We start from the raw sequence: 16,308 nt of genomic DNA, 5'->3' as shown, positions 1-16,308 counted from the left end.
ATCTCTTTCTTTTTCTGAGTTTGTGTTGTAAGTAATGTGTTATGTTGTATGCTCCTCCACTCGCTCCCTTAAAAAGAAGAAACTCCCTTAGTGGGGATGCGACTTAGAAAGTCCGTCAACTCCTCGGTGGACTAGGTTGACTCAATTCTCTAAGTCTTCAGCTCCTTCTTGTCAATGAAATTGAGTAGTGGACCGACCTCAAAAGTTTCCACACAAAACCATTTTTTATTTGGCACTCAAAAACCATTATTAACTAAATGATCAACTTCAGTTTTCTTTCATTCCTTTAACCAACCGGATTGTATTTTATGTAAACCATTCAAAGAGAAACTCAACAAATGCGCCATCAAGAGTCAAATCAACAAAGAATCATTCTTACGATGTCCATCCGAAAATTGGTTGAACAAATAAAAAAAAGCCTTTACACTACTCAGAGGAACAGCTCCGACAATAGAAACTGATTTCTGCATGGTCGAGTTGTCCGAGAAGATTATCCACGTCTGACATCGTATGGTAAATAAATTGTCTCACGAGTCGAGCAAGAGACGAGTCAGTGGTTGGTCTCCAAATTGATTAGCCTGTGAAAGCCCACTATTATTAACGATCCATTAGAATTAAACCTAATTTATTATTAAAAACCAAAAGTCCTATTGCAAACAAACACAGATAAATTACAAATAAATACAAACTTCTTCTGAATAACATGATAGATATTTACAGAAACTTTAGAAGTATAATAGTTTGTTGATTAGTCTTTAATTTGTGTAACAAGTTCTGTATATAGAACAGAAAATCTACATTGATATTAAATTTCCAATTAACTAGTATAAGAAACATAAACCCGAGATCACCTAATACCTTCTCACAAACTTATACAATGTAATACTTCTACAGTGCATCAACCAATCCTACTTTTTGATTAATCGTCGAGTAGAGTCGCGGAAACCGTCGACTGTTTGTTCTTGTCAAACATATGTGATAGCCACTCAGAAGTAACAACAAAATATTGGGAAGAATGTAAAGAAACACCTCTTTAGCAAATATAAAATCATGGCTGTTTAGAAAACCAATAAAATTCTTCGAGCTGTATCACTGGGGACGTAGGGCCATAGAGTGGAAGACTGAGTGTGTGTAAGGTAAAAAGGCTGTTGCTTAGATTTGAAATCGCATCTTCCATTAGTCTCATGCAAAAGCTTTAACTTCTTACGGGGGGAAATGTATAAATAATATGGTATTCGAGTCCTATTAGTGACATCGAATGATTACAATTACTAATAACATATTACTCTTTCATCACGCGTCTGGTTGATACCGTGGTAAATAGATCAGATACCCCATAATAATAATCATTGTAACAACATCGAGCAGACACCTTGTCCCCTTTTTATTCGCTTTTGTTATCGCAAACACTAAAAGAATGTCCCAGGAAAAAAGCAAATAAGGAGGGATCTAGAATAATATAACTAACATGCATAAAAAGAGGAATAACAGATAGTAGTAAAGTGGATCAAGGCATCGATTTCGTCTCCATTACACTAAACACTTTTGATTAAGTCCCAAGACTCGGCGCCGTTAACTTGGCGCCATTCACGCTTCCTTCGTATCTTTTGTCTCCTCCCTTTAGACCCTAACCTAATTTAACTATATAAACTACCTAACTATACCCTAGAAGCAACATATGCACATAGTATATATCCTTAGTATGATATATCCAATTTCCTCATTTTAGTGGCCTGGGAACTCAAACTAAACATATTAAATTTATCAAGCAGTACGTATCAAAATAAATACAAATTAAAGGTGTGATGTAATAATTTCCCAATAAGTAATGTTTCTAAAATACTTTTATTTCACAAACGAAGTAAAATTGCCATCTATTTCTGATTTTTTTTTTAAATTAAAATGAATCGTAGCCATCATTCAAAAATATAACGAACTAGTGTTATCTCCCGTGCTTCGCACGGATACGTAATATTGTGTTATAATATACAATAGATATAAATGTCATTTTGAATTTTACATAAGTTTGAGTGAAAATAAATATTAATATGAGGGTACAAATAAATAAAAATTTATGTGAAAATAAAATGTTATTTTGAAGATTATGCTTATTGGTAAACTTAAAATTATAATTTTGTTGTTTACAGTCTAATATAGACACAAAATAAACATCGTATATTAGTATATTTTTCAAAACCAATAAAGCATTACATATGAAAAAATGAAACTGAGGAATATAAAATAAAATTGTGATGAAATGTTTTTTAGTTATTATCATATTTATTATTAAAAAGAATATAAAAATATCAATTATAATTCTGATCTTCGTCTCTTTTTTTCTCTGCCTCTGCTCTAGTCTTTCTTTTTTTGTAACACGATCTTTGTCTCTTAAAAATAACTTTTTCGTAATATTCTTTTACATCCCATTGTGTTGTCCCCAGTCCCTACGTGTCTTGCCAAAGAGTAAACACATGAGAAACTCACTAAAATACCATTCTCAGTTATGTAAAATGTAGAAACCGTAAGTTTAATACGCTCGGTTCCGTCTATATAATCGTCTTGCTTATCAACTTTAGAACCATGATCTCCCGTACTCATCGTCGAAGCCCTCAACCCATTCCGGGATTAAAAACATTTCCAAAACATCCACCGATAAACAACGTAACGAACCACACAACCACCAATGAAAAACCTTATTGATTACTCTTGAGAACACGAACAGAGACTTCTAAAAACTGAATCATAACCCAATAAGAATGAATAAGAAAGACAATCCACATACAGCCATTATGATTTTTCCCTTCCCCAGAAAATAAATCTCATACCTGATAATCTGGTGTTGGGAATCTTCTTTCCAAAATCGTCCTTTCTCCCCGATCAGTCCAAACTTTCATGTCAGTAAAATAGATGTCTATGAATAAACTTGTAACGTCCAGCATCTTCGTCTGATCTCCTCTTGCTGCAGCACTGTAGTCCGAAAACTCCAAATCATCGTCGTTTGATGAAATTTTTTCCTGATTCCTTTCTCGCCACCGTCTCGTTCCTTGTTCCTCAATTCTTTCAGAAAGCCCGATCAATTCCTCATAGCTGCCTGCATGAACTCCAAATTTCGACATCGCCGCCACCTCTTTCTGGCTAGAAGAAGAGATTTCAGAGAGAACAAATAGACTGACAATTTCTGATCGTGAGTTAAATCTTGAAAAAGATTAACTGTTTTAGGGATCGAGAGATCATGGATGGAGTGCCAGAACTTTTCGGGATTTTATTTTTTTATATAAGTTAAATAAATAAAAATCAACAAAAACTATTTGCGCAAAAAATTTCATTTAAGTTTTTTTATTTAAAATTAAAATAATATCCACTTATCAAGATTTTATTAGCAAACCGACTTGTGCTTTAGTATATAGGGATATATCACCGTTATTATCAGTTTTTGTAAGACAAAAATTGTTCAGCTTAATATCAACAACACGCCCCAAATTGATTCAGTGATTAAAACTCATGAATTACTTAGTTGAGATTAATGTTTAGTTCCGTTGAAACATTTTTTTTCTTCGAATAGAGTTAAATCACATCGTTTAAACTTTGCAGTTAGGAAATGTACTGATCCACGGATCCAAAAATCTTCTAATATTTTCTATCGTCTTATTAAACAATCCCGCTTTTGACCATCGGAGTGTGCGTTTAGGCAGACGCAAAGTCGTAACGTGCGTTTATATTTCCGTGATTAATGTGCCCACTTTTAAACAAATTGATTCTTAGGAAACAGGAGACCATTAAAACTTTCTTAATTCCTACTAGTGGCAAACCTAGTTTTATTCCATTTTCTATCAATAAAATTCTCTATTTACAACGCTTTATGAAAGAATTCAACTAACATTAAAACAGAGGAATTTGAATGGATAAACAAAAGGTAATCAGTAGACAGATAAAGAAAAAGGGGATTTGGTCGGATAAATTAAGCTAAAAAAATTTAACCAGAAAAAGATTTAGATTGGAGAAATTAAGGTTAATTAAGGCCACTTTCTCCCAAAAAGCCGTATTCATCGCTTCCATCAGCGCCGGATCAAATCCCTCTCTCTCTCTCACACTTTCCCTGTATATATATATGTGGACCTCCATGTCATAGATTCGTACCTCAAAAAACTCATAAAGTACTCAAACTCCTCCGTCTTTGGCCAATGACTTCTCTGTTCTTCTTAGTTCTGCTTCTCTCGTCTCTTCTCACGAGAAATGCTGAAGCTAATCCAAATTACAGAGAAGCACTCTCCAAGTCATTGCTATTCTTCCAAGGTCAGCGGTCCGGTCGCCTCCCTAGAGACCAACAAGTCTCCTGGAGGGCTAGCTCCGGCCTTTCTGATGGCTCAACCGCTCATGTACCACCCTAAAACATGTTATAGCATTATCAGTAACAAATGATAACTAAAGCAGGAGAATGTTATGTGAATATTGCAGGTTGACTTAACCGGTGGTTATTACGACGCGGGAGACAACATCAAGTTCAATTTCCCAATGGCGTTTACAACCACGATGCTCTCATGGAGCACGCTCGAGTACGGTAAGCGGATGGGTCCTGAGCTCAAAAACGCACGTGAGAGCATCCGCTGGGGAACGGATTATCTCCTGAAATGTGCTAGAGCCACTCCGGGGAAGCTTTACGTCGGAGTAGGAGATCCTAACGTTGATCACAAATGCTGGGAACGGCCTGAGGACATGGACACGCCTCGTACAGTCTACTCTGTTTCCTCGTCTAACCCCGGTTCGGATGTAGCGGCTGAAACCGCAGCAGCTTTGGCTGCTGCTTCTATGGTTTTCAGGAAAGCTGATCCTAAGTACTCGCGTTTGCTGCTCGCAACAGCTAAGAACGTGATGCAGTTTGCTATTCAGTACAAAGGCGCTTACAGTGATTCCCTCTCTTCATCAGTCTGTCCTTTCTACTGCTCTTACTCTGGTTACAAGGTCTGCTTTTTCATATGCACTATCTCTTTCCAAAAGAAACTAAAACTCCTATACTTCTACATTGGACCCTAATACTAAAATGTGAATTTATGGTGACAGGACGAGCTGATGTGGGGTGCAGCCTGGCTGCTGAGAGCAACCAATAACCCTTACTACGAAAACTTAATAAAATCTCTAGGAGGTGGAGATCAGCCTGACATCTTCAGCTGGGACAACAAATACGCTGGCGCCTATGTTCTTCTCTCACGGGTGCGTCTAACTGTTATAATCCTCACTGTTAGACTCATCAAACTCACAACAAAGCTTGTTACTTTTTTTTTGGCAGAGAGCATTGCTTAACAAAGACAGCAACTTTGAACAATACAAACAATCAGCTGAGAATTTTATGTGCAATATCCTCCCACACTCTCCCTCTTCCTCTACCCAATACACTCAAGGTAAGCAAATTCAACACAGTCATGAATCCTTCTAAGTGACTCATCTTAGGCCAAGCCAAACATTCGACTCAAGTCCCCGAAATTTTGAAAAGTTATATATATAAGCCCGCCAAACTTGTAAAAATAAATTTTATAGCAACTTCTCTAAAACATTACTAACGGTAACAACAATCACAGGAGGACTAATGTACAAGCTACCACAGAGCAACCTCCAATACGTAACGGCCATCACATTCCTCCTCACAACCTACGCGAAATACATGAAAGCCACGCGTCACACTTTCGACTGCGGAAGCTCCATCATCGTCCCCAACGCGTTGATCAGCGTATCGAAGCAGCAAGTGGACTACATCCTCGGAGAGAATCCGATCGGGATGTCGTACATGGTCGGATTCGGGCGCAGCTTCCCGAAGAGGATCCACCACAGGGCGTCGTCTCTCCCTTCGCACGCGCTTCTCTCGAAACCGCTGGGATGCAACGGCGGGTTCCAGTCGTTCTACAGTCAGAACCCTAACCCTAACGTCCTCACCGGAGCGATCGTGGGAGGGCCGAATCAGAACGACGGGTATCCGGATCAGAGGGATGATTATAGTCACTCGGAGCCGGCGACTTACATCAACGCGGCGTTCGTCGGACCTTTGGCGTACTTCGCCGCCGGTAGATCGGCTTGAAATCGGATCGGCAACGTGTCACTTTCTCCTCCGATGTGTGTGGTTCCTTTGTTTTATAGTTAGATCCGTTGGCACAAGCCTAACGTGAAACTCAAGTAAGGGACAAGTAATTTAAAATGTAAAATTATTAATGGGCTAAGACCCAAATATGAAGTATTAATGGGCCAGGAAGAAATTCTACTCGTGGTCTTATGATTTATTGGTTTGGGATATATTTATATCTTTATATTTATATCTACATCTAAGCGTCAATAGCTAATGCCTCATGATGTATAGGGTAAGCACGACCTGTGGCTTTGCTGCATGAAATTATCACGACCTCGTAATATAATAGTAGTGACTTTTTGTTTTTGTTTTTGTTTTAAAAAGACTGATGTATTGAAAAAGACTTGATTTTTTAAAAATATCTATATCACATTAGAACCCAAAAAGATAAAATTATAAAAAGACTAGTGTGACTGTGACAAAATAAAAATAAAAAGACTAGTGTGACTGTGTGAGGTCGGCCAAGGCGAGGTCGACGCAGAGGAATTCGCCAGGTGTCGGACGAGCAGGGAGCAATCCAAGCTGGCTCTGTTAAACGCCACGTACTTACTCAATCATTAGTCAGCCTCATGGGACCCATCTCCGTGATTCCGACCGTCATTCTCCTTCTATACCGTTTCATTAGTTTCCTAATCTTTTATTAATTTCAAAATTTAGTGGACCAAGCATTTTATACTGTTTTTTTGGTTATATACAGTGTAGAAAAAACACTTTTGGAAAGTAAATCGTAAATCCTTTCTCGTTGATTTGAATCTGGAAGACAAACGACTTTTCTTAAGGAACAATTTCTTTTATATAACCAAAACACACAAATTTGCATAAGATAGAACGGATTATTGAAAGTTTGTATCTAATACTAACGCACAAATGAAATGACAATTCAACACCGACATCACGTTGCGCCGCACGTTGAGATGTCATATTCATAAAGAGTTCCTTTTTCTGTGTATTTGTTTTTTCAATGGTTTAATGTAATAAGTTCGAAAGAAAAAATGGTGATGTGACACACAAAAAGAGAGTGAATAATCTTACTCAAATTTCAAAATTACATATATAGCAAAAAGAAATATATAAGATATATAGACAAAAATATTACTTAGCGCACCGTTTTGTTTGTTTTTTCATTAAATGTAGACACCGTTAACCTACATTCTTAATCCCCTATGGTAAGGGTGCAGATTATTTTCTGAAAGAAAAGGCTGGAGTCCCCATTTAATAAGAGTTTTTCCAAAGCAAATGATTGCTTTTCTTGGTAGGAAGAAAGTGAAGTGAATCGAAAATCTGGGATATAGTAATTTGGTTTATCGGAGAGTATAGTCGGAGAAAACAAGGCCAATGGTATATGCTTAATTCAAATTTGGGTAAGATCCAAGAAGGAAACAAAAGGAAGATTCTTACCACCTATGTAATTTACAGTCATTTCAAGCAATGTAAATCAAATAGTCAAACATTCATGCATGGGCGGATCTATACAAAGATTTGAATATGCAAAATCTAAATAACATCCAGCGGAGAAAACGTACAGATAATGACGTTATTATTTCTTTTTTAAAAAACTGTATACAGCTAAGCACATAATTTGGATTAGAAGGTAAGGCAACTTATATTAAGAAAACCTTAAAGTAAAGAAATAAATTAATTGCAAAGATTCAAAAAAAAAAAACTGTGGACCGCTGACAATCATCTTATTACTATACATCGTTCCCAAATTCTTTTCTATAAAACCTATCTCAACCCCTCCCCTGTTCTGTCCATTGTCTTCTTGTCGACTCTACAGCTTCGGCGGTTTCGCATTTTTTAAAGTCTTTTGTTTACTCTTCTCCTTTTCGTTTTACACCACAACTGTTTTTAAAATATAGTGGCATAGATTGAGGTAGATCGCCGGAATCTCATCTTCGACGGCTGAGTTGAAAAGGGTTTGTCCTGAAGAAGCTTCCTACGATTCTCTCTTTAGGTATTTTATTTACTCTTGACTACATTTCCGGTTAACTGGATCTTGAAATTGATATATTTCTTTTGTTATGGCCTTATGGGTCCTTCTCTTTCTTCTTCTCTGTTCGATTTTAGCTTCTTGAAAGCGTATGTGTATGTTGTTGCATGATGTCCTCGTTCTCGGATCCATAAGGCTCTGTTTTTCCTCTACTTATGTTGTCTGATATGCATCGTTGATAATAATAGGTGTACGGTAGTTTGTCTGGTGATCTGATTCTTGGACTGGATGTGAAATGCAAAGATCACGGAGAGCTCTTCTGCTTAGAAGAAGAGCTTCTGAGAGTGCTTCTAATGGAAGGAACCGCCTGTACAAAGTTTCCTTGTCTCTCGTTTTTCTCATTTGGGGTCTTCTCTTGTTATCTACTCTGTGGATCAGCCATGGAAATCGCCACAAAGGTAACCCTTTAAGAAACTAACCTCGGACCCTTAGCATCAATGATTATGAAAACTTTATGGTAACATCTTCTTTTTCAGAGAACATACAATCGTGAATATGTGTGTTAAAAGCTTACTCGTGGGCATTTGCAGGTGATCCAGATGATGTTAGTGCAAATGAGACAGCTGGACATGTTGATGCATCGTCACTAGACTCTACTTTTGTTCATTCTACTCTTGCTGAAAGAATCAAAGACGTGCACATTATATCGAAGCATGTAGACGTCGATAACACAGTTGCAGCAAATGTTATAGAAAGCAAAGACAGTGGCTTTGAGAAGCAAATTGAGATGATTAATAATAACTCAGGTCCAGCGAATGACACAGAGACCAATGCTTCAAAGCTTGATCAACTCTCTCGTGCTGTTCCGTTTGGCCTTGATGAGTTCAAGAGCAGGGCGTCCAACTCCAGAGACAAATCTTTGTCTAGTCAAGTCAGCGGCGTGACTCACAGGATGGAGCCTGGTGGGAAAGAGTACAACTACGCAGCAGCCTCAAAAGGAGCTAAGGTCTTGTCTTCTAACAAGGAAGCAAAAGGAGCTACAAGCATTATAAGTCGGGACAAAGACAAGTACCTACGGAACCCGTGTTCAACTGAAGAGAAGTTTGTTGTCATAGAACTTTCAGAAGAAACGTTGGTGAACACAATCAAGATTGCAAATTTCGAGCATTACTCTTCCAATCTCAAGGAGTTTGAGATTCTTGGAACGTTGGTTTATCCTACTGATACTTGGGTTCATCTAGGGAACTTCACAGCTTTAAACATGAAGAACGAGCAGAATTTTACTCTCGGTGATCCACAGTGGGTGAGATATCTAAAGCTAAGCTTCTTAAGCCATTATGGTTCGGAGTTTTACTGCACCTTGAGTTTACTAGAAGTCTATGGAGTGGACGCTGTGGAGCGAATGTTGGAGGATCTGATATCTATCCAAGACAAAAACGTAGTGAGACCTCAAGAAGAGCAGAAAGAGAAGAAGGAGAGCGATGAAGACAGAAGTATACAAAAGGAGAAGGAAGAAGAAACCTCACCAGAGAATATGGTTCAGGTATCGAATGGGAAAAAAAAGCCACCAGATCTGGTGGAAGAGATAAAACATCATCAACCAGGGAGCAGGATGCCAGGGGACACTGTGTTGAAGATACTGATGCAGAAGATTAGGTCACTGGACTTGAGCTTGTCAGTGCTGGAGAGTTACTTGGAGGAAATGGGTTCTAAATATGGAAAGATATTCAAAGAGATGGATAAGGAGTCGAGCAAGAAAGAGGAGGAGGAGGCAAAAATGAGGCTAAGGGTAGAGGGAATGAAGGAGAGTGAAGAGAAGATGAAAAAGGAGGCAACGAGGATGAGAGAGTGGCGAATGAGAGTAGAGAGAGAGATTGAGAAGGGTGAGAAGGAGAAAGAGAAAGTGAACGAGAGGTTGGAGCAAGTGTTGGAAAGAATGGAGTGGATGGAGAAGAAATGTGTGACTGTGTTCACCATTTGTGTTGGGTTTGGGGCTATCGCGGTTGTAGCTGTGGTTCTCGGGAAGGGAACATGTCGAGCAGAGACTGGTAGCTTGGCTTGGCTGGTGCTGTTGATAAGCTCTATATTTGTTATGTTCGTTTTGTCTCTTTGAACTTCTCAGTTTTGATCTTTTAGTTTTTACTGTAGAGAAGGTAGTTGCGACTTTTTATACATAATAAAATATGGGAAAATTGGCACAGGTAGTCTCAGGCGCTAGTCATATTAGTGAAGTACCATTTAGTTGATAAACTCATTTCTGATTCTTTTTTTATCCTTACTGTAATATGTCCCACCTATTTTCTAGCCCTGTGTTTTACGCCAGGCTACTCATACTTGTTCTTTCCCTTTTTATATTTTTCTCTGTTTTTATTTTTTTTTCTTTTCATTTTTCTTCTCTTTTTATTTTTCTTCTTTTCTTATATTTTTCTGTTTTTCCACCCTATTTTCGGATTAGGATCTTCAATAAATCAAATTCTATTTCTAACCATTTATTTTCCTCTTTCACAAAATCTTTGATATTTATATCTATTACTATTATTAGTTTTATTAAAACTTTATTATATAAATCACACAAGCTCATGATTATGCTTCTGCTACTGGTAAACTGTTCATTTTGATTGTATAAAACTGAAATAAGTATATGCATTTTATATTTGATGTTATTTTAGTGTTAACAAATTTGTATCTTATTACAAAATTTGAAAACTCGCTAACAAATTTTGTAACATGTTAACATATTTTGTATTTTGGTATAAATTTTGTTAACGCGTTAACATATTTTGTAAAATGTTTGGTGATCAAATTATTGATGAGTTATAATGTAGTTTTATTATTAATCCAATATAAATTGATGTTATTTCAATGTTAATAATTTGTGTATCATGTTAACTAGACTATAGTTGATGTTATTTTAATGTTAACAAATTTTGTATCATGTTAACAAAATTTATATCATATTACAAAATTTGTTAACCCGCTAACATATTTTATATCATGTTAACAAATATTGTGTCTTGTATCAAATTTTGTTAATTCGCTAACACATATTCGTAAAATGTTTGGTGGTCAAATTAGTGATGAGTTATTATGTAGTTTTATCATAAACCCAATAGAAATTGATGTTATTTTAAATATTAACAAATTGTGTATCATATTAACGAGACTGTAATTGGTGTTATTTTAATGTTAACATATTTTACATCATGTTACATAATTTGTTAATTCACTAACATATTTTGTAACATGTTAACAAATTTTGTATCTTGCTACAAGATTTGTTAAACTCTCTAATATATTTCGTAACATGTTTAGTGATCAAATTATTTTGTAACATGTTTACTTAATCTTCTTCTTTCATAATTCTATTTTAATTTCTAAAATTATTCAGTTTGATGGAAAGTTAGAGTGAACGCAAACAAAACAAGAATTGTGAATTTATATGAAAATTTCAGTTTCCATCAAACTAAATAATTTAAAAAATTAAAATAGAATTATGAAAAAAAGAAAAGAAAATATAGTGTTTATTTATAGATTAATATCATAAATGGAAAGAATGAAGAAAAATAAAAAAACTTGAAGAGAAAAAGATGAGATAACGAATAAAGAGATGATATATGAAGAAAGAGAGTGTGAAAGAAAGAAGGAGGAACAAGACTTGCAGTCTACAGAAAGTGTCAGAGAAAAAAAATCCTATAGGAATAAGAGAAAACAAGAGGGCATTTCGGTCAAACGAAAAAGAAAGATTGTGTGACAAAAGCTTAAAACGTCAATCTATCGGTACAATACAAACATGAATCCCATATATGGGTAGTTCACCAATTGTCCCTATTACAAAATATTCTGGTTCGGATAAAGATTAGTTTTGATATGATCAAAATCCAGTTTAATTTGTTTTTGCAAGTTACAATGATTCTCTTATGTCAATTTGTATGATAAATCTTTGAGATTGATTGTTTACATATTTTGAAGTAGTTTTTGGATTTTTTTTGAAAAGAAAAACATTTTCAAGCAATCATGGTTTAGAGAAATAGATTCTATTTATCCAAGTTTTTATGTATCTTTTTCTTCAAAATCCAACAATAGTTTTCATATTTTTTTAATTTAAACTTTTGCTATATTTATGCTTTGATACATGAAAAGAAATAAAAACAATAACTATACTATAAGCAAATCAGCTCTAGTAAAAAAACCTTTGTTTAATTTCATAAAATACAAAATTAATTTCTATTAAGAACATTTTTATAACTTTTCAATAAAATAAATTTTTTTATTTAAATTTACTTTTATGTATAGTTTATATGTTTTATTAATAATCTGCTTTTCTTAAATTCAAATCTATATTCTATTGATTTTTCCCCTACAACAAAAAATGTTTTTTTTTAAGTTCAATAATTTTTTGTTATATAATGTACTATATAAAATCAACACCTAATCCTCTAAAAATACATTCAAAATACACATAAAGCTCAAATGCTACTTTTCTAAGCAATTGGAGTTGCTAAGGTAAATTGAATTATTAATGTTTTAATAAATAATTTTGTGATATAAATTTTATAGAAATTAGTTAAAGTTGTTAAGCCTATGTATTGTAAATTTGTTACACTTTAATTTAGTTTTGTATTTTAAAAATTTAGCTATTAACTTTTATATATAGTAGTTGAATAAAATATAAAGTATGTAGTTATATATACACAAATTATGTCTAAACATAGAATATTTTTTTTTATATAAAAATAGATTTATGGCATAAATATATGTATTACCAAATTTATGTATCTATATAGGAATTACGATACTTTTAAGTTTTATTTGTATTTTTTGTTTTAAATAATTTTATTAAACAGTTTATATGTGTTTTTATTACAGTATTTTTCTATTATTATTTTTAAAATAAAAATATTACTAACATATTTTATTTTATTAATTTTTAAAAAAAACCCAAAAATTAAAACAACCATTCATGTTGTTTAAGAACTAGAATCTACTACAAAATTAAAATCAAAAATTAAAAATTAAAATCTAAAAACCAACAATCAAAAACCAAAAACTAGAAACAAAAATTTAAGGACGGATCGTTTAGCACGCAGTGCCAGACAACAATCGTCTTTTGTCATTCACATGGGTGTTGAGCTAACAGTTTGGTGTACAGAGTCTATATGAGTCTGTATTCTTGATGACAAAAAAAATACGTTAATAATAGATATTTATATTTTATATTAAAAAAAAAGAAACAAAAATGTAAAAATTAGGTAGACTCACTCATTAATGAGAATTCGAGAACATGGAATATTCAAGCACTTCAGTGTCTGGTTGCCCCTGAAGACGTAGAGACTATTCTAAGTATCCCACTTAGCAGAACTTTGGTAACGGATCGGGATGGCTGGCATTTCACTAATAACGGGAGATACACTGTCAAATCGGGCTACCAGATTGAACGTATGTATCCTGATAGGGAACGAGTTCTACCCCAAATAGGTCCATCCATCACTCCATTGAAGGGTTTTTGTTGGAAAATACGTTGTCCACCAAAAATGAGGCACTTTCTTTGGCAAATGTTATCTGGATGTATATCAGTAATGAAAAATCTAGCAGCAAGATGAATAAAAGGCGATACTATTTGTACTAGATGTGGAGGCCATGAAAAATCAATTAATCATGTCTTCTTTGAATGCCCACCAGCAGCCCAAGTTTGGGCTCTCTCGCGGATTCTATCGAACCCAATGACTTTTCCCTGCAATTCTTTATTTGCAAATTTTGATTACTTATTTTGGAGGATCCCACCAGTAATTGATGATCATCATTTTGCATGGATATTATGGTATATTTGGAAGGCACGCAACAATAAAGTGTTTAGTAATTTGGATATTGATCCACAGGAGACGCTAAAGCTAGCCGAAACTGAATCACGCCTTTGGAAGGAAGCGCATGATTCCATTATCCACAAAGTGGAACCCTCTACTGGGGTAGCGGTACCAGAAATTCCAGCTATCACAGGTCGGTGGTGCTTCTCGGATGGATCATGAAAGGAAAAGGATAGGTTTTCAGGGCAGGGGTGGTACAGTACTCTAGCGGGTTTTGAGGGCTTGATGGGTGTAAGGAACACAAGGGCGAGTCAGTCTCTCCTCCACTCGGAGATAGAGGATTTTATTTGGTCAATGGAATGTATGAAGAATTTAAGACAGTACAATGTTACTTTTGCAACGGATTGCTCGCAATTGGTGAAGATGGTTTCAAAACCAGAAGAGTGGCCAGCATTTGCTAATTATTTAGAAGACATACGAATTCTGAGGAGTAGTTTCAGAGGTGATCCATGTACCTAGAACGAATAATAAAAAGACGGACAGTCTAGCACGCAGTGCAAGGAAGCAATCGTCTTATGTCGTTCACATGGATGCTGATCCTCCAGTTTGGTTTACAGAGTTTATATGAGTCTGTAATGTTGCTGACAAAAAAAATGTAAAAATTAGGAAACAACCACCACCTTGGTCAAAATCGCAAGGCCGCTTGAATGGAGTTTTTAATTTTAATGGAAGACCTTAGTTTCGATAACGTCTTTTATTACATGAATAATTATTCAAAATGATCCATATTTGATTAAAAATTAAAAAATATCTCATTATCTTAACAATTTTAAAAACTATTTTGATTAATAGTAAAACAAACATCATTGTTTTGTATAGGTTAAAAATTATCTACCACAAACGTATTTAGTATTAGCCAACTTTAGGTAGTAGTTGGAGAATAACACTGCGTTACCATCGAAAGGATCTGCTCCCAAACTCATGGATCTGGAAAACTCTTCTCCAATCCGTTCAGATTTCTGAAGAAGAATCTCAATTTGATCTATCTGTCTATCATCACCGAGCGATCCAACTCCTCTACTCTGATCTATATCCATGGCTTCAGGATCGTTTCAACTAAAACTGATGGTGGAAGATGAAAAGATTGACACAGCTGTTAAGTTCTACATCAGTGCATTCGGTGCTTTGGTAGTCAACCACTTCACCGACCCTGATGATCATCATGTCTATGAGCTCCTGTTGGCTGGTACTAAAGTCTCCATTTTTGGAATCTTTGAGGAAACTTCTCTTGGAATCAATGCAGTTTTCTAGAATGTTCTCAAAACAGATGATGTTTTTGGTGCAGTTAAGAAACCAACTGACCTGGGAGCTCAACTAGTTGGTGAAATCTTGGCAAACGATGATGCGAGAATCGAAGCGAAAGTTACTGATCCTTTCGGCTTTCACTGGGTTTTCATTTCTCTCTAGATCAGTTCCAGAATGGAGCGCTGCAACATTTGTCACGTCAACCCTGCACATGCTCCTGCTCTGTGTACGGAGTACCAGAGATGGATTTGTAAAAACATTCTAATTAGTGAAATTTCTATCATATGTAAATACTATAGTGTTCGTAATTTAATTGTTGTGCTTCAATCTTTCTCAAAGAAAAAACAAATATAGCTAATGAATTGGATGTCACTATCAAAATTTTAAGATCTTCATAATTCTCAGACAAATAATAACAATGAATTAAATCCGTTGTATGTTCTGGTATATTAGTTTCATCTAGTATAAGCATAATATGTGTTGTGTCTTTAGTACATGTATAAATGATTAAACAGTAGAACAAAGCGTTAGAATATAATTCTAAGAATACATCTTCAAATTTTTATGCATTATATTATAATAAATATTTTGCTTTAGGCAGTTTTTAAAATAATATTTTATAGAATTAATATGTGGCTTAGTTTTTAATATGTATTAGTTTATTTTAAATATATAATTTATAGTTTGTTATAATGCACTAATATCACATTTGATTGCAATTTACATGGTTTTCATCTTTGTCAGAATATGAATCTGTACTTATAAAACAAATGAAATTGTTTATACCATAAAGGTTTTTAAAATTATCTAAATGTATATATAAATATTGATTAGAAGCGAAATTTAATAATTACTATTTGTTAAAAATCCAAAAGCAATCAATATTATACATCCAAATAATATAAAAGAATCTTTTCGAATTTATTATTTCTTGAATTTGACATAAATAATATACAATTCATATATGGTAGTAACTCTAGTTTTCTTTTACTTTTTCATAATTATTAGATGAATATTGTTAAACTGATGAATATAATGTTTGAAATTTTAATTTTATTTTTCCGTTATTAAAAAAATTAGAAATTCTCTATTGGTCTTTTTATCAACAAATTAATTTTGTCAAGTATATACAAATTTATTTACCCATAGATAATATTTAA

General features: G+C 34.5%; 3 protein-coding genes across 3 annotated transcripts; all 3 read left to right on the top strand.

Moving 5' to 3' along the window:
* Positions 1 to 4,124: 4,124 nt before the first annotated feature.
* On the top strand, positions 4,125 to 6,266 carry LOC108824006 (endoglucanase 9). Its single transcript, XM_018597333.2, has 5 exons — positions 4,125 to 4,376; positions 4,456 to 4,959; positions 5,059 to 5,208; positions 5,285 to 5,396; positions 5,574 to 6,266. Exons 1-5 carry the CDS (start codon positions 4,182 to 4,184, stop codon positions 6,065 to 6,067), a joined length of 1,455 nt encoding a protein of 484 aa, XP_018452835.1. The 5' UTR covers positions 4,125 to 4,181; the 3' UTR covers positions 6,068 to 6,266.
* A 1,536-nt stretch (positions 6,267 to 7,802) lies between these two features.
* Positions 7,803 to 10,246, top strand: LOC130499436 (SUN domain-containing protein 4-like). The gene is made up of 3 exons (XM_056993493.1): positions 7,803 to 8,066; positions 8,291 to 8,500; positions 8,633 to 10,246. Exons 2-3 carry the CDS (start codon positions 8,338 to 8,340, stop codon positions 10,153 to 10,155), a joined length of 1,686 nt encoding a protein of 561 aa, XP_056849473.1. The 5' UTR covers positions 7,803 to 8,066; positions 8,291 to 8,337; the 3' UTR covers positions 10,156 to 10,246.
* Positions 10,247 to 14,838: 4,592 nt separating this feature from the next.
* LOC130499893 (uncharacterized) lies at positions 14,839 to 15,423 on the top strand. The gene is made up of 2 exons (XM_056994380.1): positions 14,839 to 15,089; positions 15,189 to 15,423. The coding sequence occupies exons 1-2, from the start codon at positions 14,939 to 14,941 to the stop codon at positions 15,308 to 15,310; spliced, it is 273 nt and encodes a 90-aa protein (XP_056850360.1). The 5' UTR covers positions 14,839 to 14,938; the 3' UTR covers positions 15,311 to 15,423.
* Positions 15,424 to 16,308: the final 885 nt, after the last annotated feature.

The sequence above is a fragment of the Raphanus sativus genome, chromosome 9, assembly GCF_000801105.2.
Source record: "Raphanus sativus cultivar WK10039 chromosome 9, ASM80110v3, whole genome shotgun sequence".
In the NCBI taxonomy this organism is placed as follows: domain Eukaryota; kingdom Viridiplantae; phylum Streptophyta; class Magnoliopsida; order Brassicales; family Brassicaceae; genus Raphanus; species Raphanus sativus.
This window is presented reverse-complemented; position numbering and strand designations above follow the sequence as displayed.

What these genes read in the sequence shown, in the direction of transcription:
- LOC108824006 (XM_018597333.2), top strand. Translation starts at nt 4,182, where the DNA reads ATGACTTCTCTGTTCTTCTTAGTTCTGCTTCTCTCGTCTCTTCTCACG. An exon ending in CCTATGTTCTTCTCTCACGG is followed by an intron (nt 5,209 to 5,284) that starts GTGCGTCTAACT and finishes TTTTTTTGGCAG; the next exon opens with AGAGCATTGCTTAACAAAGA. An exon ending in CTCTACCCAATACACTCAAG is followed by an intron (nt 5,397 to 5,573) that starts GTAAGCAAATTC and finishes CAACAATCACAG; the next exon opens with GAGGACTAATGTACAAGCTA.
- LOC130499893 (XM_056994380.1), top strand. Translation starts at nt 14,939, where the DNA reads ATGGCTTCAGGATCGTTTCAACTAAAACTGATGGTGGAAGATGAAAAG. An exon ending in CTATGAGCTCCTGTTGGCTG is followed by an intron (nt 15,090 to 15,188) that starts GTACTAAAGTCT and finishes TTTTTGGTGCAG; the next exon opens with TTAAGAAACCAACTGACCTG.
- LOC130499436 (XM_056993493.1), top strand. Translation starts at nt 8,338, where the DNA reads ATGCAAAGATCACGGAGAGCTCTTCTGCTTAGAAGAAGAGCTTCTGAG. An exon ending in CCATGGAAATCGCCACAAAG is followed by an intron (nt 8,501 to 8,632) that starts GTAACCCTTTAA and finishes GGGCATTTGCAG; the next exon opens with GTGATCCAGATGATGTTAGT.